At 46.6% G+C, this 19463-nt stretch overlaps 2 protein-coding genes across 25 annotated transcripts in view; one reads left to right on the forward strand and one right to left on the reverse strand.

Moving 5' to 3' along the window:
• The window catches only part of TRAF3IP3 (TRAF3 interacting protein 3), a 26693-nt gene continuing 7230 nt past the window's right edge, over positions 1 to 19463 (forward strand). For 9 of the 23 annotated variants that reach the window (XR_012432618.1, XR_012432628.1, XR_006699552.3 and 6 more), the window contains exons 1-9: positions 67 to 258; positions 575 to 770; positions 4532 to 4934; positions 7079 to 7226; positions 7377 to 7434; positions 7627 to 7651; positions 7922 to 7951; positions 8051 to 8146; positions 17372 to 17443. Coding sequence is in view for 11 of the 23 variants with exons in the window: in XM_045396413.3 (XP_045252348.2) it covers positions 685 to 770; positions 4532 to 4934; positions 7079 to 7226; positions 7377 to 7434; positions 7627 to 7651; positions 7922 to 7951; positions 8051 to 8146; positions 17372 to 17443 (918 nt within the window). In the remaining 12 variants the exon portion in view is untranslated. Of the gene's footprint in view, positions 259 to 574; positions 771 to 3275; positions 3407 to 3585; positions 3691 to 4531; positions 4935 to 7078; positions 7227 to 7376; positions 7435 to 7626; positions 7652 to 7921; positions 7952 to 8050; positions 8147 to 13099; positions 13156 to 17371; positions 17444 to 19463 lie in introns of those variants that run through there. The other 14 variants (XR_012432633.1, XR_012432632.1, XR_012432634.1 and 11 more) reach the window with 8 other exon arrangements.
• The window catches only part of C1H1orf74 (chromosome 1 C1orf74 homolog), a 16276-nt gene continuing 9504 nt past the window's right edge, over positions 12692 to 19463 (reverse strand). The window contains exon 3 of one of the 2 annotated variants that reach the window (XM_045396473.3): positions 12692 to 13789. The gene's annotated coding sequence lies outside the window, so the exon portion shown is untranslated. Of the gene's footprint in view, positions 13790 to 17567; positions 17732 to 19463 lie in introns of those variants that run through there. The other variant, XM_074035462.1, reaches the window with a different exon arrangement.

Here is a 19463-nt window from a genome sequence, read left to right on the forward strand (position 1 = left end):
AGATGATGCCAGAGAGTAAGAGAGAGGAACCGGGGTTTGCAAACCTTGTGGCTTTGTCTGTTTCCTGTTTCAGCAAGGCTGCTGTGCAAAAAGAAAGACAGTACCAAGAAGGGACGTGTTAATGGGGCCCAGACCTATGGATTGAAAGCGTGTGCTTTACCCATCTGCTGTCTTGCTCCATCTGAGACCAGAGCCAAGATCTGCCCAGGAGCTGGAATGCTTTCCTGAGTGGCTTGAGTCGGAGCCTGGGACTCGGAGGTAACTGAGAAGGAGGATGCTTTTGTGTCCTGGTTTGGGAACTCCAACTTTGGGGTGGGGCAGAAGATGCTCTACCATCCCAGCTCTCCTGGGTGAAGAAAGAGCAGGTGGCATAGTTTAAGGGTGTTGGGGGTTTGGGTAACCAAGAAAGTATCCTGTGTTGGTTTCCCGTGGCGCTAGCCTTGGCACAGGGTACAGCTTGCACCACTCCTCTGTTCCAGTAGATTAGATTAGATTACATTAGATTAGGAGTAAGTCAAATGACTTAGTTCAGGCTACCCAGTGATATGGGCATGAATTAAATGACCTTTTATAGTTTTCTTCAAAGCGGGGATCCCTGAACACAAGACTGCCTTCCCAGCAGCTCAAGCGTAGGCCCCTCTCCCCTCAGTTCCCACTGAGAGCTCTGGGCCAGGAAGGCCACCCATGCAGGAAGCCATTCATTGCGTCTGTTGCACACACGGCCAGGAAGTAAAAGTGAGACTCGGAAAGGCATGTCAAGCCACAGTCAGGTGAGGAGCCATGCCCTGTTCTCTCTCTGCAGCCTGAGAGACCAGACTGAGCCTTCCAAGCCAGTAACCCTTCCTCCAAGCTCTAAGTGAGCCCAGTCATGCTGCCAGGTGGGAATGTCAGAGATGCCAGAAAGCCTGGGCAGTGACCCAGTGATCTTTCTTTGAACTCTACAGGGACCAGTTCCCTTTTCTTTAGCAGCCTATCCCTGTCAGCCATCCTGCATACCTTCCTGTTTTTAAGCAAGTCAGTAGGGTCCAGATATCCCAGAAACCGGGGTAGGGTTCTATGCAGCATGCTGCACCACATCCTAGCAGTTGTGGTAGCCAAGGCATCTGGGAACACTCCCGTCTCTAAGAAGCCATTTCCACTGCAGCTCCTTTCTTGGGTAAGAAGACTCAATGTCTGCCCCGAGGAAGCAGTGAGCAGAGCAGCTGTGTGTTTCAGTGGATGAAGGTGGGTGGCCTAGGTGGAAAGCCCAGAGAGACCTCATCTCAGGCCCTGTGTTCTCCCCCATAGCCCTTTCCTCTTCATGGCAAGAAGGTAGGAGGATTCTCAATGTTCTGCCTCCACTACAAAACCTGGCGGGAAGCTGGAGCCAAACAGGGAGGGAACCTCACAACTTATGTGTGACACAGGCAGACCCCATCTCTTCCTTACCTTTCTGCTTGGTGTAATTGGGATGGTGATTATGTCCAGATCACAGAGAAGCCCTTTCTCCTTATAGCCCAAACCCGGGGTCAGAAGAAACAGAGAAGTAAATGTGACTCCAACCTTGGTCCAGCATCCCCTCAATCTGATAAACAATATACTCTGTCAAAGAGAGAGGGTTGAGAGGATGAGAGAAGGCATTCTTGGTCTTAAGAGTGCTCATTTAGCTTGGAGCCTTTGTCTTATAGCACCAAGTCCTCAATATCCAACATCAGCATAACAAGGATAATATTTGGTTTTTGCCATTACTTTTAATGGCAAAAATGTCATTTAATCCTTATAACCTACAAGGCAGGTTCTAGCCCTATTTTATTTTATTTATTTTATTTTATTTTATTTTATTTTTGAGACGGAGTCTTGCTTGTCGCCCAGGCCGGAGTGCTGCAGTGCAATGGCACGATCTCGGCTCACTGCAAGCTCCTCCTCCCGGGTTCACGCCATTCTCCTGCCTCAGCCTCCCGAGTAGCTGGGACTACAGGAGGCCGCCACTATGCTTGGCTAATTTTTTGTATTTTTTAGTATAGACCGGGTTTCACTGTGTTAGCCAGGATGGTCTCGATCTCCTGACCTCATGATCCACCCGCCTCAGCCTCGCAGAGTGCTGGGATTGCAGGCGTGAGCCACCGCGCCCAGCCAATCTAGCCCCATTTTATAAATGAAGAGACTGGGGCTTAGAGATGTTTAATAGCTTACCTAAAACCACACACAGGTAGTAGGTGACAGAGCCAGGATATGAGTCCACACAGTGTGACTCCAAGAGCCAGGGTTCTCCACTGCAATCCATGGCAGAATAGCCAGGGGCTGTGACTCAGGGATGCTGTGAGTGTAGGTTCCAGAGATGGAGTTCACATGCACATAATCCTGGGTCTCTTCCATTCAGTCATTTATAACAACAGACATGGGTCTGTCAGACCCTTTTTTTTTTTTTTTTTTTTTTGAGACGGAGTCTTGCTCTGTCACCCAGGCTGGAGTGCAGTGGCCGGATCTCAGCTCACTGCAAGCTCCTCCTCTCGGGTTCACGCCATTCTCCTGCCTCAGCCTCCCGACTAGCTGGGACTACAGGCACCCGCCACTTCGCCCGGCTAGTTTTTTTTCTGTATTTTTTAGTAGACATGGGGTTTCACCGTGTTAGCCAGGATGGTCTCGATCTCCTGACCTCGTGATCCGCCCGTCTCGGCCTCCCAAAGTGCTGGGATTACAGGCTTGAGCCACCGCGCCTGGCCCAGACCCTTTTTTTTAAGTCTCTAAATAAAGAAAGTGGCAGGGAGAAAGTCAAGGGACCATCCCCTAGGCCCACTCCCACCCTTATCCAAGAAGGAGTAAGTAGAAACACCTAAAGAAAGAAGAGAGCCATTCAGAATGGGTATGTAGAGGACAAACATTAACAACCTCACATTTCTGTTTGGAATCAATGCTGCCTGACACCAGAGTATGCTCCTCCAACCCTCAAGAGTCAGGCATTTGAGTGTTCAGGGCTTGGCCACCCAAAACTCCTCTCAGGGAAGAAGACTGTACCACCCATGACCCTGGGGAATGAGTGGTAGGATCAGAGAGAAAACAAGAATCCTGCAGAGAATTCCAGACTGAGCCAGGATAGCGAAGTCCCAGTATAGGGGCAGAGACTCTGCTACCTGTTGAGTCTGTTTGGCCTATAAATAAACCCCGAGGGGTTACAGCTAGCAAACGCCTGCTGGTTGGTGAAGCTGAGATACCCTCCTCCCAGGGTGGTGGGTAATGAGGTCGTGGGAGGAAGAGAAGCAGCAGCAGCTGTGAGGGGGAGTCCCTCTTCCTTCATCAGTCCCTGGTCTGACTCCAGTGATCAGAGGAGGCAGGACACAGAATTTCCAACGCTCAGGATCCAGCTAATCCAAGTCCAGCCCAACTCAGCAAAGTGACCAGAGGGTTCTAGTAGGATAAACTGCAGAAGGTAGGTGGGGAAGAGTAGGAAAGAGAAAGGGACAGAGAAGGAAAAGGGGATTTGGGTCTGAGTGCTATGTGAATACCAGGTAAAGCCATGCAGAGGGACATCCTGTGGCCCCTACACCAAGCCTGGCTCCCTGGAAACTTCTGATTACTATTTTTGTTTTGTTTCTTTTCTGTTTGCAGCAGCCTTATTAAGGTCTAATTCATGTGCTTGTGGGTTTGGATGGCACAATCTGTGTCTTGGCAAAGGAAAGCAGACTTGGCACCAGAATTAGCCCTGACAAGAAGGTGATCCTAAAGAAATGGAACCCTCATCTCCAAGAGTATTGGAGCCAGATGCTCTGAAATGGGTTTAGGCCAGCACTAGGCATGTGGCAGATGCTCAGTCAATACTGATTGAACTTGATCTGCACCTGAGAGACACGGCCGAGTCCTGAGCTTGGAGTGGGGGGCCCATGGACCATTGTCAGCACAGCAGGTTGGAGGAATTAGGGTAGGGTTTCCTCCTAAACCATGCCAGGTCCAGACTCATAAGTTAGTTGCTAAAAGTCAAGAAGAGAGCAGCGGGTGCTGGTCACAGGACTGGTCACCACCTGAGTGGGGTGTGGTTAGCCCTCCAGATCTTGAGAAGTGTCACTCAACTATGTTAGTAACAGCTTGGACCAAGACAGCAGTAAAGATACTGACTTTCTTTTTCAGCTGGGGGATAAGAGGGCAGAGGGGCTCACTAGGCTGTTTCTCTAGAAGTCTGGAAAATGAACACACACCTGCCATCCAAGAGGCTATAAGCTCATTATTATTTTAATCAATTATTTATCATGTTCCCCTGACTTAGAGGCATGGTAAGATGTTCAGTCAAGGAGTAAGTGGCAGCCATAGAGACCGTTTTACTTTACAAAGGGGAAACATCAGCTAGAGAAGAGCAGGAAATCGCTGTTACAAGGTTGTATTAATTCATTAGAGACTGAGCCCAAGAGTCCTGACTCCCAGTTTGATACCACCATGTCCTCAGTTTTCAACCCACATGGATGGAACTCTGTGCTATTTCTGCCCCCTGGTCTAGGGAGATAGTCATTTTTCTGCCCATCTTCTGACCCCTCCCCTTCTCCTCCCTCTTGGCATTTGGCAGATCCAGGCATCTATTCCAGGAACAGGAAGCCAAGCGCAACAGGTGCTTGGAGGTCATCATGATCAGCCCAGACCCCAGGCCCTCCCCTGGCTTGGCCCGGTGGGCTGAGAGCTATGAGGCCAAGTGTGAGCGCAGGCAAGAGACCCGTGAAAGCCGCCGCTGCCGTCCCAATGTGACCACTTGCCGCCAGGTGGGGAAGACGCTGAGGATCCAGCAGAGAGAGCAGCTCCAGAGAGCTCGACTGCAGCAGTTCTTCAGGAGGAGGAACCTGGAGCTAGAGGAGAAAGGCAAGGCGCACCGTCCCCAGGCCAGGGAGCAAGGGCCCTCCAGGCGGCCAGGCCAGGTGACTGTCCTCAAGGAACCTTTGTCTTGTGCCAGCAGGATCTCTTCTCCCAGAGAGCAGGTGGGCCATGTCAAGGGACATACTGCTCTGTGCTCCGGGACCCTCTCTGGACAAGGAGGGTGGGTGGGCTCAAGGTCGCTAAAAGTGATCTAAATTAAGTCCTTCTTCCTCAGTCATATAGTAAAGTTGCTAAGAGCTTCTTATAGTAAAGTTGCCAACAGCTACTTATTCAGAGATTTTTGCTGTTGTGTTTTTGTTTGTTTAGCTCTTTTTGTTCTGCACTTGACTTGTAAGAGAGAGAAAAATAATTTTTAAAAACAATTCCAGGCTGGGCATGTTGGCTCATACCTGTAATCCCAGCACTTTGGAAGGCCAAGACAGGAGGATCACTTGAGGCCAGGAGTTCGAGACCAGTTTTTTGATAGAGACAAGTCCCTGTCTCTATCAAAAACTTTACAAACTAGCCAGGCATGGTGGTGCACACCTGTAGTCCTAACTAATCAGGAGGCAAAGATGGGAGGATTACTTGAACACAGGAGTTTAAAGCGGCAATAAGCTATGATCACACCATTGTACTCCAGCCTGGGCAACAAAGGGAGACCCTATCTCTAAAAAACTTAAAATAAAACAAATAAAAATAATTCCAAAGCTAACACCTATATCAGTTCAAACTTAGGCAATATACACATATCTTCTACAGCTATCTTATAGCATTCATTCATCCATCAGTCACCAAATATTTACTGAAAGTTTATTATATGCCAAGTACACAGGCCAATCCTTTTGACACACACACAGACATATCTGTCCTCTCTTCTTCTGCAAGGCTGTTGTGCCCACTCTTCTCTCTTTCTCTGGTGTTATTCCAATTCTATTAAATCACTCGGCTACAGCCTCATCTGGTCCAGGAAGCCTTCCCTGGCTTCTCCAGGCCACCGCTGCTGTCTACGGGCCTTGTGAGGTTAAAATCTTCCAAGATTGTGTAACCCTTAGAGGGCCCATTAGTCTGGCCTGGAAAGGAACAGTGTTGGCAAAAACCAGGGTATGCTGAGATGACGTTGGCCAGCAAACCATCTGTGTCTTCCTACTGAGGTTGTGAGCATGTTGACAGCAGGGATGTGTCCACTATGTTCCGTGGAAATGCTTGGCATTGTGTCCTACCCAGAGTGGGTACTCCATTAGGGCTTCTTAACTAGTGGATCTGTTATGCTCAATAGGAGATACTGTTCAGAGCAATGATCCCAGAGCCCAGTTGCAAAAGAAAACAAACTGTTTACTAAAGCAAAAAACCTCCCCACAACTCCCCACTTTACCTAGTCTTCACACAAAACCTCAATGATTTTCTAGCTGTTACTAAGAGAAAGGAAGTTTTCCTTCGAATATGGAAGGAATCTTATAGATTATCTATTCCAAACTCCTCACTACACAGACAGAAGACTGAGACCTAGAAAAGATGGGATCTGAACCCAGATCCCCTTAGTGGCCACTCAGACCAGTTCTCTTTCCATATCACCATGCTGGCTATCTAAGTGGCCAAAACCAAACAAGGTAGAGAGAGAGAGGGGGAAAAAACAACAACCACAACTAGAGATTCTAGAGAGAAAAACTGGAGAAAAGTACAGCTCCACATATGCCTGGCCTGAGGAGGACCATGCCTGCCAGTCAGGACAAGGATGTCAGGAGCAGGAGAAGCCCGTGTGGCTCTGAAAGCTTGAGTGGGCTACTTTGATTTTGTGGACCTGAAACATTGTCCTTGTCCTGTAATGAATTACCACAGACTAGGTGGCTTAAATAACAGAAATTTATTTATTACAATTCTGGAGTCTGGAGGTCTAAGACCACGGATCCTGCAGATCTGGTGTCTGATGAGAGCACTCTTCCCACTGTGCAGATGGTCTTCTTCTCATTGTGTCCTCACAAGGCAGAGACCAGAGACAGAAAGCAAGCTCTCATGTCTCTTCTTATAACAGCACGAATCCCACTCATGAGGGCTCCCTGCTCTGAGTTAATTATTTCTCCAAGACTCCACTTCCCAATACTATCACATTGGGAGTTAGGATTTCAACACACAAATTTGGGTGGGGGGACAATAAACATTCAGTCCGTAACAGACATGATGGTTGGTTCTTCCTTCTGAAATCATCAAGAGAATCTTTCAAGAGGCTCCAGGCAGTGGTTTTCAGCATTCCCCACTTGCCTTCCAGGTGGCAGGCACCAGCTCTGAGGTCCTTCCAGCCCAGCATCCTCCTCCCTCAGGCATCTGCAGGGATCTGACTGACCACCTCTCCTCACAGGCTGGGGGCCTTCCTCCACAGGACCCTCCCATCAAGAAGCCACCCAAACACCACCGTGGTAAGAGCAGAGCCTCCCTCACTCCACAGGGCCTGCAGAGAATCCTGAGACAGCTGTCCCAGCTCACTGGCAATGGAGAGTCCCTGCCCCTTCCCACTTCCCTCATTTCCTTCCCATAAGTTCTAAATCAACTTATCCTCTATCTCTCAGGTACTCAGACAAAGGCAGAAGGACCAACAATTAAGAATGATGCCAGTCAGCAAACCAAGTGAGTTCCTGACCCTAACCCTCTCACATCCCATTCATTCCTCTCTAGAGAGAACACAATGAATTTTCATGTCCACCTTAATTAAGAAAGAGGAAGCCCTTCCCCACCCTACTAGCTCTTCAGAAGGGATTTCTGCCTCCTGACTTGATTCTTTGGTCCATTATCATTATTTTTAATTTCTTCTCTTTCCAGTTACGGAGTTGCAGTTCTGGATAAGGTAAGCACATATTCACTTTGAAGGGGTCGAATCAGAAAGTATTAAGCTCTGACATTCTGGAATTCCACGATAAACTTGGCTGGGATGGAGGGGCATCTTCTTCCTGGATGGCAAGGAGGTACTGAGCATAGACATGGGGACTAAATGGACCCTGTCAGAGCCAAAGCAGAAGAGGTTTGCTCTACACAAGCCAACCCAGGTGTAGGTTTTATGTCACAGGGTTTCAGGGGACTTAGAGACATTTTGAATACCCTTGTTCTTTCTCTCCAGGAAATCATCCAGCTTTCTGATTACCTCAAAGTAAGTGGCATGTGACCTCTCCCCTCAGTTCCTCCACCCACCTATCCCCGATCCTCCAGGCTAATCTTACCCTCTTGCACTTTGTTCCCGCACCCCCAGGAGGCCCTACAAAGAGAGCTGGTCCTAAAACAGAAAATGGTGATTCTCCAAGACCTACTGTCCACTCTGATTCAGGCCTCTGACAGCTCTTGGAAGGTAAGGGAATGAAATTTTTTTTGAACAAAACTCATGGGCTTCTATGTGTTCCCATCTCATTTTTCTTTCCATATCATCACAGTAAGAGAAAGGGTTTTGTCACTACTGAAAAGTGAGCTGGGAAGAGGCAGAAGATGAGGGTGATGGTGCTCAGACCTAGAAGTCAAACAGGTCACAATAAATATATGGGTCATCACCTGAGGGTCATGGTGCTACATATCCAAGGAAGACCCAGAACCAAAAGTGGCAAGAATTCCCATTTTTTAATTTGTTGGAAGGAATGAAGGAAGACCCCAACATAGTTTATATTACTGAATATGGTAAATGCCAAATATTTTTGTATGGGATTCACACCGATATTTATCCAAACTAGCATGCCATGTACACACTCAGTCCAAATGAAAATATCAGAGTGGGAAGGGACCTTAGAGACAGTCTGGTCTAATACTCTTATTTTGCCCAGGAGGACACTGAGTTTCATAGGGGTCAAGTAACTTGCCAAAAGTCACACAGCTAGTTAGTGGCAGATCTGGAGCTAAAATTCAGGCCTTTGATTTCGGTCCATTCAATGTACAATATTCATAGGTTATGTCCTCTATACGGAACACTGGACTAGCACTAGAAATAATGAGATTATTTAGATAGGGTTCTTGCTTTGAGAAGGCTCATGGTTTTGTAAGAAAGACACATGACTAAACAATACAAAAACATGAAAAATAAAAGAAATGTTTTCAAGATATAGGAAAATACAAGAAGGAATGAGTGACTCCAGAGAAGAAAAGAGCCAGGGGAATGCTTATATAAGCATTTGCCAGGAAAATATAGAAGCAGAAATAGTATTCTAGTTGGGGTACAGGCAAAGATCTAAAGGCAAGGCCGGGCATGGTGGCTCACACCTGTAATCCCAGCACTTTGGGAGGCCGAGGTGGGTGGATCACCTGAGGTCAGGAATTCAAGACCAGCCTGGTCAACAGGGCGAAAACCCGTCTCTACTAAAAATACAAAAGTATTAGCTGGGTGTGGTTGCACATGCCTGTAATCCCAGCTACTTAGGAGGCTGAGGCAGGAGAATCGCTTGAACCAAGAAGGCGGAGTTTGCAGTGAGCTGAGATCACCTCATTGCACTCCAGCCTGGGCAACAGAGCAACAATCCATCTCAAAAAAAAAAAAAAAAAAATTAAAGGCATGACACAGTCTAATAAAATGGTTCTCCAATTTTTTTATTTCGGGATTCCTTTATACTTTTTCAATTATTGAAAATATATAAGAAATGTTTATATTTACCATATTAGAAATTAAAACAGTTGGCCAGGCGCAGTGCCTCACACCTGTAAGTCCCAGCACTTTGGAAGGCCAATGCAGGAAGATCACCTGAGGTCAGGAGTTAGAGACCAGCCCAGCCAACATGGCAAAACCCTGTCTCTACTAAAAATACAAAAATTAGCCAGGCGTGGTGGTGCACACCTGTAATCTCAGCTACTCCGGAGGCTGGGCCACGAGAATCACTTGAGCCCAAGAGATGGAGGTTGCAGTGAGCCAAGATCGTGACACTGCACTCCAGCCTGAGTGACAAGGCAAGACTCCCTCTCACAAAAAAAAAAAAAAAGAAAAGAAAAGAAAAAGAAAAAAAAGAAAAAGAAAGAAGAAAGAAGAAAGAAGAAAGAATTTAAGACAGAAATTGAGAAAGAATTATTAATTTTAAAATGATAGTAAAATATTTCATGCTAATCTAAATTACATGTTTTAAGAAAAACAGTCTGGGCACAATGGCTCACACCTGTAATCCCAGCACTTTGGGAGGCCAAGGCAGGCAGATCACTTGAGCTCAAGAGTTCAAGACCAGCCTGGGCAACATGGCAAAACCTTGTCTCTACTAAAAATACAAAAAATTAGCCAGGTGCATTTGCATGCACCTATAGTCTCAGCAACTCGGGAGGCTGAGGCAGGAAAATCTCTTGAGCCCCAGGGGCAGAGGTTGCAGTGAGCCAAGATTGCACCACTGCATTCCAGCCTGGGCAACAGGAGTGAAACTCTATCTCAAAAAAGAAAAAGAAAAAGAACCATTTTGAAAAACAAAATTAGTGACAGGAGTGTCATTGCTTTACCCTTTTGCAAATATTTTTAATGTCTGGCTGAAAAAAAGACAACTAGATTCTCCTATTTACTTCTGTATTCATTCTATTGGTTTAAACATAAAGAAAAATTCAGTCTTACACAAATACGTCATTAGAAAAAGTAAGACTTTGCTCATCCCTTAAAAGGGTCTTGGGGATTCCCAAGGTTCCTCAGAATCCCCATGTTGAAACCTGTAAATTAGTATATATTATAAATTCATGTATTAGTATGAGCTACAAGCAGCTTGACACCACCAAAGCATAAAGCACCAGGTGGAAAGAGATGGAGCACACAACCTCACCGGCCTGTGTGACATCTCACCCTACCTCAAAGATGGCTTGAGCAGAGAAAGAAAGATGATGGGAGAGTATGGAACAAAACTGAGAAGTTGCAGCGATGTAAAAAAAGACTTCCTAAGCTCAGCTCTGCTCCTCATGTCAGACATTGTACCTGGATTTTTCAAACCACGGTCAGGGCTCCTGACTGTTAGGTCATTTTCATGGAGAGTAGGAACTTCTGGCAGACAGCTGTGCATGTGAGGTGGTTTCTGGTCCTGAACTAAATTGAGATCATCTTGCTCATTTGTTTGACAGTCATTTGATAAGTTCCAACTCTGTGCTGGGTCTTGTGCTACAGGGACAAAAAGCATTATGGTCCTAACTCTTGAGGAGCTCACAGTCCAGCCATGAAGACAGAGACATGTAATAAATAACACCAAAACAGTATAATAAGGCTATAGCAGCAGTGCATACAGCATGATGCAGGGAAAAGAGAAAGAAGGCAGCAATTATTCTGCCTGAGGTGGAATAGGGAAGGCTTTAAAGGAAGGAAACCTAGCCAGGCACGGCAGCTCATGCCTATAATCCCAGCACTTTGGGAGGCCAAGGTGGAGAGACCACTTGAGGCCAGGAGTTCGAGACCAGCCTGGCCAACATGGTGAAAACCCGTCTCTACTAAAAATACAAAAATTAGCTGAGCGTGATGGTACATGCCTGAAGTCCCAGCTACTCGGGAGGCTGAGACACAAGAATCGCTTGAACCCAGGAGCTAGAGGTTGCAGTGAGCTGAGATTGTGCCACTGCACTCCAGCCTGTGTGACAGAGCAAGATTCTGTCTCAAAAAATAAAAATAAAGGAAAGAAACGATTTTAGCTGAATCTTGAAAGATGAGTAGGAGCTCACCAGTAGAGAAGCAAGAGTGATGATGAGGAAAAAAAGCAGAAAGTAGAAGAGTGTTTAAGGTAAAGGAATTGGAATGATTACAGGCCTATGTATGGCAAAGAATTGGGTATGGAGAGTATGGCTGAAAAGAAGGTATGTCAAAGTAGTGCCAAAGAAAGGATCTCGGACAGGTCTTTAGAATTATAGGTCTTAAACTTTTTCTGTTGAACAAGGTATTTCAAACTTGAATAATGCATGGACCCATTTTTAAAGGAAACCCATATATGTAAATATATAAAATCACAGATCCATTAGAATGCATGCTACCCAGCTTGAGAAACACTGCTGTAGGTAATAAGCTGAGTAGGAACGGAACTATGCCTTATTGAGGTTTAGAGTTCTACACTTAGCAATGTCTGGCTCATCCTTAGAAAGTATGCAATTACTATCTGAGGAAATGACTTGTGAATGATCAGATCTGTGTCTTAAAAGGTTCTCTAACTTCCAAATGGATGCAGTGTCTCACACTTGTAATCCCAACACTTTGGGGAGCCAAGGCAGAAGGATCACTTGAGTGATCAAGACCAGCCTGGGCAACATAGTGAGACCTCATCTCTACTTTAAAAAAAAAAAAAAAAAAAATTAGCCGCGCACGGTAGTACACATCTATAGTCCCAGCTACTTGGGAGGCTGAGGCAGGAGGATCGCTTGAGCCCAGGAGGTCCAGGCTGCACCACTGTACTCCTGCATGCGGTAACAGAGCAAGATCCTGTCTCAAAAAAAAAGGGGCAGGGAGGTTTCAAGGATTCTCTAACTTCTAGCAATAAGAACCCTGGCTCCAAGCTGGGACTGGGGGAGTTGAGAGTCTTGTAATATCCCAGGTAAGACACAACCAGAGCTTGAATCAAAGCAAGTTTTATGGGAATGAGGGGGGATATATTAACAGACATTTCTGGGTTTGTCTCCAAGGAGGAGTTTCACCCCATGCACCAGCCCAAGAGCAGAAGTTTCCTTGGTTGTGGTTTTCTCCCTCCCTTCTTCTCACCCCTCCCAATCCTCACCCTTCTCTTCTTCATCCCTCCTCCCCACCAACCCCCTAGCTTCCAGTTTTAAAGAAAAACAGTCTCAGACTTTTTCAGTTAACAGCTATTGTTTCCCTTAAAATAAGGCAATTCAACTCTCTATCTCTTCCATGAAAGCCTCAACTTCAATAAAAGTATAGCCCCAAACTGTGGTATCTGGGGAAAATAATGGGAAGAAAGTGGCCAGAACTGGTTCAGACCTTTATTTTTGCCATTTGACCTTCATAAATTTGAATTTACAACTTCACATGCTGAGAACTCACCACAAACTCCCTATTAGAACCCCAAGGATCAGCTCCCTCCACTGTGTCTCTGGGCCTTTTGGATACCATAGGCCCTGGGGCCCTGAACAGGGTCCAACCTTCAGGGCAGAAACAGCTCTACTAGCAGAGAAAGCAAGCTTTCAATATTGTGCAATACAAAAACGAGAGCAGGGCAGACTTGGGTTTGAAGATCTGCATCGTGGAATTAAGATCTTGAGATGACAGCGCAGCGGGGATTGGTTGCAAGCCCTAAGCAACCTCTGCTAGAGCAGAGAGATGAGCTGTGGGCTGGTGCTTCCGTGGTGAGGTGGTGGTGTCTCTGGAGAGCAGATCAGAGGCAGGGGAAAACCACGCAGAAGCAGGAGCTGAAGACCTCGGATCGGCACCAGGTGTGTATGGCCTCCGCCTTGCTCCTCTCTTCACTGGGGGTTATATGCCCTCTGAGCCCTGGGGTCCCGGGGTCTAACTGCCTAGAACGTCAGCAGTAGGCCTGTAAAAAGTGCTTCTTCCCACATACTGTAACACTGGGCTTCAGTGTGGGGAGTCCTGGGGCTCAGACCAGCAAACTACATGCCCCATTTGCAACAACTTGGCTGCGACTTTTGTGACGTCTTGGGGAGTCCAGAAAAGCAGAGCTATGGAAAGAGGTTTCGTTCAAGCTCCAGACTTGGGTGGCCCTTCATCCCCACTGAAGGGGCTATCGTAAATTGTCTTCTGTTGCAACACGAATGGAAAAGTAATCTGGGGTTGGGCCAATACAAAAACAGTTGAAAGAGGTAAAATATTGGATTAAAGCCATACTATGGAATGGGGAGAGAGGAAATACCCCAAAAGGGTAGGAGACTGGGAAAAATTTAAGAATATTGCCTTAGGCCTGTTTTCTTCCCAAAATATAGCAAGATAAACCTTAAACTTGGTAGGTTTGACTGCATTCTGCATAGAAAGAGTTTGGGCAAAGGCAAATGTGCGGAGCGGAAGATGTGAACCAAAGGAGGTAGGTGTAGAGCCAGTTGATTTCAGGACCTGTGGATTGACAATGAACAGGTCACAGCAGAATGCAGCATTTTACCAGTTACTTCAAAGCTCAAACAGTAGAAGTCTTTCTCCACGTCTTCCATCGGTCACAAAGCCCTGTGCTTATTGTAGTTGCCAAATCCCTGACTCTCTGCTTTCCCTCACATGAGACGTTAGGAAAAACATTAATAGCAGGAGGCACTTTAAAAAATTATTTTTGGCAACACTTTTTGCTTTTGCAAGCCCCAGCTGAGTAACACAGGAAGCAGAAAGGGTGGGGGCACCCCCTGGCTCCCATGGTTAGAAGAATAAGCCAAACAAGATCAAAACAGGAGCTGCGAGATACCACTTCCTGCCTCCCCCAGGCACCCTGAAACTCACTGAGGGAGGCAGACCTCAAAGCCGAGCCCCCTCCTCTACCCCCAGACCGTTACAGACCGGAAATGTTACAAGAGATGGAAACGTCCAGGCCGTCTGGCTGAGAGGGCCCATGGCGTCTCGGGCCTAAAGAGAGGTGGAATTTCAAGACCTCACAAGTGTCCCACTTGGCCTGGTTGGAAAAAGCCAGAGAAAGGATAGGAAAACTGGTCACTGCCCTTTCTCTGGAAAACTGGCTCTCATTGATGGCTCCCCCGCCCCCTCCCCTACACATACACCCTACACAAAACTCCAGGCTAGAAGAACAAAACCCCTACCTGGGCAAAAGGGGCAAGTCTACAAAGGGAGGGGACAACAAAGTGGCAGGGAAGCTGTAGCTACTCAGCTGAAATACTGAAAAACTGAGAAACAGATATTGGCTCTTCGTGCCGACCTTGCTCCCCTCTCACCCTTGAGATTAGCATCTTTCTCGGAATGTCCAAAATACCATTAGACAGACCCAGCTTATGAATAAATAGAATGTGACTTTCTGGGAAGCTCCCTTACACCCCCTGCCGCCCTTACTCTGCTTTAATATCTCTCCATTTCTTGCTTTCTTAAAGAAGTTCTTATCTTGAGTCTAATATGTACGTGTGCATGTGGAAATGTATGTATGCAGGTGGAGGTGTGTGTGTGGAGATGGAAGTATGTGTGTCCAGGTGGAACTGTGCGTGTGCATGTGGAGGTGTGCGTGTGCATGTGAAGGTGTGTGTGTGCAGGGGGAAGTATGTGTGTGTATATGGAGGTGTGTGTGTGCATGTGAAAGTGTGTGTGTTCATATGGAGGTATGCGTGTACATGTGGAGGTGTGTGTGTGCATGTGAAGGTGTGTGTGTGCAGGTGGAGGTGTGTGTGTGCAGGTGGAGGTGTGCGTGTGCATGTGAAGATGTGTGTGTGCAGGTGGAAGTATGTGTGTGTATATGGAGGCGTGTATGTGCGTGTGAAAGTGTGTGTGTGCAGGTGGAGGTGTGCGTGTGCATGTGGAGCTGTGTGTGTGCATGTGAAGGTGTGTGTGTGCAGGTGGAGGTATATCTGTGCATGTGGAGGTGTGTGTGCATATGGAGGTGTGTGTGCACGTGGAGGTGTGTGTGTGCCCATGTGAAGGTGTATCTGTGCATATGGAGGTGTATCTGTGCATATGGAGGTGTGTGTGTGCATGTGGAGGTGTGTGTGTACATGTGGAGGTGTGTGTGTGCATGTGGAGGTGTGTGTGTGCATGTGGAGGTGTATCTGTGCATGTAGAGGTGTGCATATGCATGTGAAGGTGTGTGTGCATGAGGTGTACCTGTGCATATGGAGGTTTGCGTGTGCAGCTGGAGGTGTGTGTGTGCAGGTGGAAGTGTGTGTGTGCAGGTGGAGGTGTGTGTGTGCAGGTGGAGGTGTATCTGTGCATGTGGAGGTGTGTATGTGCAGGTGGAGGGGTGTGTGTGTGCAGATGGAGGTGTATCTGTGCAGGTGGAGGTGTATATGTGCAGGTGGAGGTGTACCTGTGCAGGTGGAAGTGTGCGTGTGCCGGTGGAAGTGTGCGTGTGCCGGTGGAGGTGTGTGTGTGCCGGTGGAGGTGTGCGTGTGCACGTGGAAGCGTATCTGTGCATGTGGAGGTGTGTGTGTGCATGTGGAGGTGTACCTGTGCATGTGGAGGTGTGCGTGTGCAGGTGGAGGTGTATGTGGGCAGGTGGAAGCGTGCGTGTGCATGTGGAGGTGTGCGTGTGCAGGTGAAGGTGTATTTGTGCATGTGGAGGTGTGCGTGTGCATGTGGAGGTGTTTGTGTGCATGTGGAGGTGTGTGTGTGTGCAGGTAGAGGTGTATCTGTGCATGTGGATGTGTGCGTGTGCAGGTGGAGGTGTGTGTGCAGGTGGAGGTGTATGTGTGCAGGTGGAAGTGTGCATGTGCATGTGGAGGTGTGCATGTGCAGGTGGAGGTGTGCATGTGCAGGTGCAGGTATGTGTGCAGGTGGAGGTGTGTGTGTGCAGGTGGAGGTGTATCTGTGCATGTGGAGGTGTGTGTGCGCGGGTGGAGGTGTGTGTGTGCATGTGGAAGTGTGTGTGTGTCCAGGTGGAGGTGTATCTGTGCATGTGGAGGTGTGCGTGTGCATGTGGAGGTGTGTGTGTGCATGTGGTGTGTGTGTGCACAGGTGGAAGTGTGCAAGTGCATGTGAAGTGTGTGTGCAGGTGGAGGTGTGTGTGTATATGGAGGTGTGCATGTGCATGTGAAGGTGTGTGTGTGCATATGGAGGTGTGCATGTGTGTGCATATGGAGGTGTGCATGTCCATGTGGAGGTGTATGTGTGCATGTGGAAGCATACGTGTGCATGTGGAGGTGTGTGTAGCAGGGAGGGAAGTGTATTAATCTCCTAGGGCTGCTATGACAAAGTACCACAGTCAGGGGAACTTCAAAAACAGAAACTTATTTTCTCATAGTTCTGGAGGCTAAAAGTCTGAGATCGGGGTGTCAGCAGAGTTCTTTTCTCCTGTGGTCTCTCTCCCTGGCTTACAGGTTGCCATCTCTCTCTGTGTCTCCACGTGGCCTTCCCACAGTGCCCTGATCTCCTCTTTTAATAAGGACATCCATCATATTGGATTAGAGCCCAGCCTAATGGCCTCATTTTAACTTAACTACATCTTTAAAGACCCTGTCTCCAAATATGGTCACATTCTGGGGCACTCAGGGCTTAGGACCTCAACATAGGAATGTTGAGGAGATACAAATAAGCTCATAACAGAGGGTAAAGGAGGGAATAAACATTCTTCTGGGAGGGGAGACTGTGTTAGCCTTACTGGCCTACATTTTACAGGGAAAGGTCCATGTACAAGACTGAGAAGAGGTGAGGAGTGCAGAAGTGCCTAGAGAGGGGAGAGAGGTAGTGAGCGAAAGGGTAGCTTAGAAGCTTTCCTTCCAGGGCTCCCCTGCTATGCTACCCTGAGCCATTTGATAAAAATGGAGGTAAAAGGAGGACTTGAGGCCAGTCTGATTCTTTCTTGTCCTAGTCTAGAGAAAGAAGAGAAGATCCTCTTCTATTCAGCATCCTTTGTCATATTTGCTCCTGCCTGCCTCCTGAAAGAGTTCACTGTTTGAGCATCAACCATGTGCTGGGCAGTAGGATAGGAATATAGAGTCAAACTCTTTGCAGACTAGATTTTGGCCCACACTCATTAACTCATCCCATTTGCTCCAGGGACAACTTAATGAAGACAAACTGAAGGGGAAACTGAGATCCTTAGAAAACCAGCTGTACACCTGTACCCAGGTAAGCATTCTGAAGGATATTTCCATCTCGGGAATCTAGAATTAAATGTGAAGAATGCTTGAACCTCAATCTTACTTTTGAGAAATGCCACCAGATAGAGAATAACACACCCATTCCTACTTACCCAGTTCTGGCTTGGCCATTTTCACTTTAGTCTCTAATTCACTAGATCACTGTCTCCATCCTTCTTCCTCTCCCTTTCTCCCAGTATCCTTCTCTTTGCACCCTGGAGGAATCCCAGCACTAACCACTTTGTCAGCTCCAGGGGAACCTTGAGAATACCTGAAACTGTAGGGAAAGGCCCTTGGTAAAGATTCACAACACCCAGACAGATCTTTACACATCCTAATCTTTGAACAGATGAGTTAGATGTTATAACGAAGTCTTAGAAAATGATTTTCATTCCATGGGCAACTTTTTTTGTTTTTTCTAGCAACCCCTAGAAGAATGTAAAAGCTCTTTTACTTGGCTCTTCTGTAACACCATTTTCCAGCATTAGTAATCTCCTGATTGGCCTAATCTTGGTTTACAAGAGATAGAAAGAAATCAGCTTTCACATTTGAGAAGTGATGGATACCTGACAGGTGGGAAGATGTCAAATAAGAGAATGGGGCGGAACAGGCAGACTTCTCCCATCTGGAGTTAGAGAGAGAAGACAGTTGGCCACATAGATGGCGTCTCACAGGGGAAGAGAGTTTATGGAGTCTATAAGTTTCTTGGTCCACAACTTTCATTTATTCAGTATGACTTGCTTTGACAGGACTAAATAATGCCAACCAAGTTCACAAGAGACCAATATATAATCCAGAATGCCAATCTATTCATTTTCAATAAGGAATAACACATAACCAGTGCCCAGCATGGATGGTCATTGGATGTCCAATAACTGGGACATCCCCTACATATGACCTCAACCAGGTTAATTCCTGAATCTAGTTTTTAATGAAAGTTCCAAAACTATAAGACCCACTCAAATTTAAATCCAAAATTTCAGACAATTCCAAAGCTAAATGGAAATGATTTCATATTGATCCCTAAATTTTTGTCATCTGGTCTACTGCTTACACAGTGGGTAATCCAGAATTGACAGTAAAATCTGCCTGCCTTCTCCGAAATCACAGGACACAAAGATGAAAGAAAGGGAGAAGGCAAGACCCCCAGTGAATTTGCAAAGCTGCACTTGTGTCTCCTTAATCCTGCAGCCAGGAGGAATTTTATAACGCGAATGTATTAATTTTAAACCATTAAGTTCATTAGGCATTGTAGAGAAGCTACAGTGATTTTTTTTTAAAGCAGCAGCAGTATGCTCCCTCCCTGAAGGAGTTTACAATCCAGTAGGAAAAACAGATGAGTCAACAGAGTAGAATAATAGAGGCATGCAGGGTACACTATGTGAACACTATGAACACTAAGAAAAGCTGCCTAATCTATAAGACATTGTGGGATGGGGGCAGTTGGTCAATTTATCAGAACTGATGATACTGGACTGAATCTTGAGTATGAGTAGAAGTTAACCAGTTCTAGGCAGAAGAAGCTATATGGGTAAAGGCAGAAGCCAAAAAAACAGAGTGCTAGGGGATCTGCAAACATCTCAGCTTAGGTGGAAGTAGCATGGGATGAAAGTCTAGGCATGTAAGTGGAGCCATGACAAGGAGTTTGGATGTGATTCTTAGGATGCTGAGAATCCATGGAGAATTTATGCAGGAAGTGGCAAGATCAGATTTGCATTTTAGAAAGAACCTTCTAAATGCGGGACTGAAAAGGGACTGAAGGGAGGCAAGATTTGAAGAAAGGGAAGCTGTTGCATTAATCCACATAACACTACTACTAGAGCCTGAACTAAGGAAGCAGCAGTAGGGATAGAGAGGAGACAGATATGAACTATGAAGGAAACTGTCAAGGTTCAATGACCAACTGATTACTGGAAGGAAATGAGAGAGAAAATGAAGATTGACTCCCTGGTTTAGGGTTTGGAAAAGACTAGATGGATGATGATTCTGGTCACTGAGATAGGAACCCC

Source organism: Macaca fascicularis, chromosome 1 (genome assembly GCF_037993035.2).
Source record: "Macaca fascicularis isolate 582-1 chromosome 1, T2T-MFA8v1.1".
In the NCBI taxonomy this organism is placed as follows: Eukaryota; Metazoa; Chordata; class Mammalia; order Primates; family Cercopithecidae; genus Macaca; species Macaca fascicularis.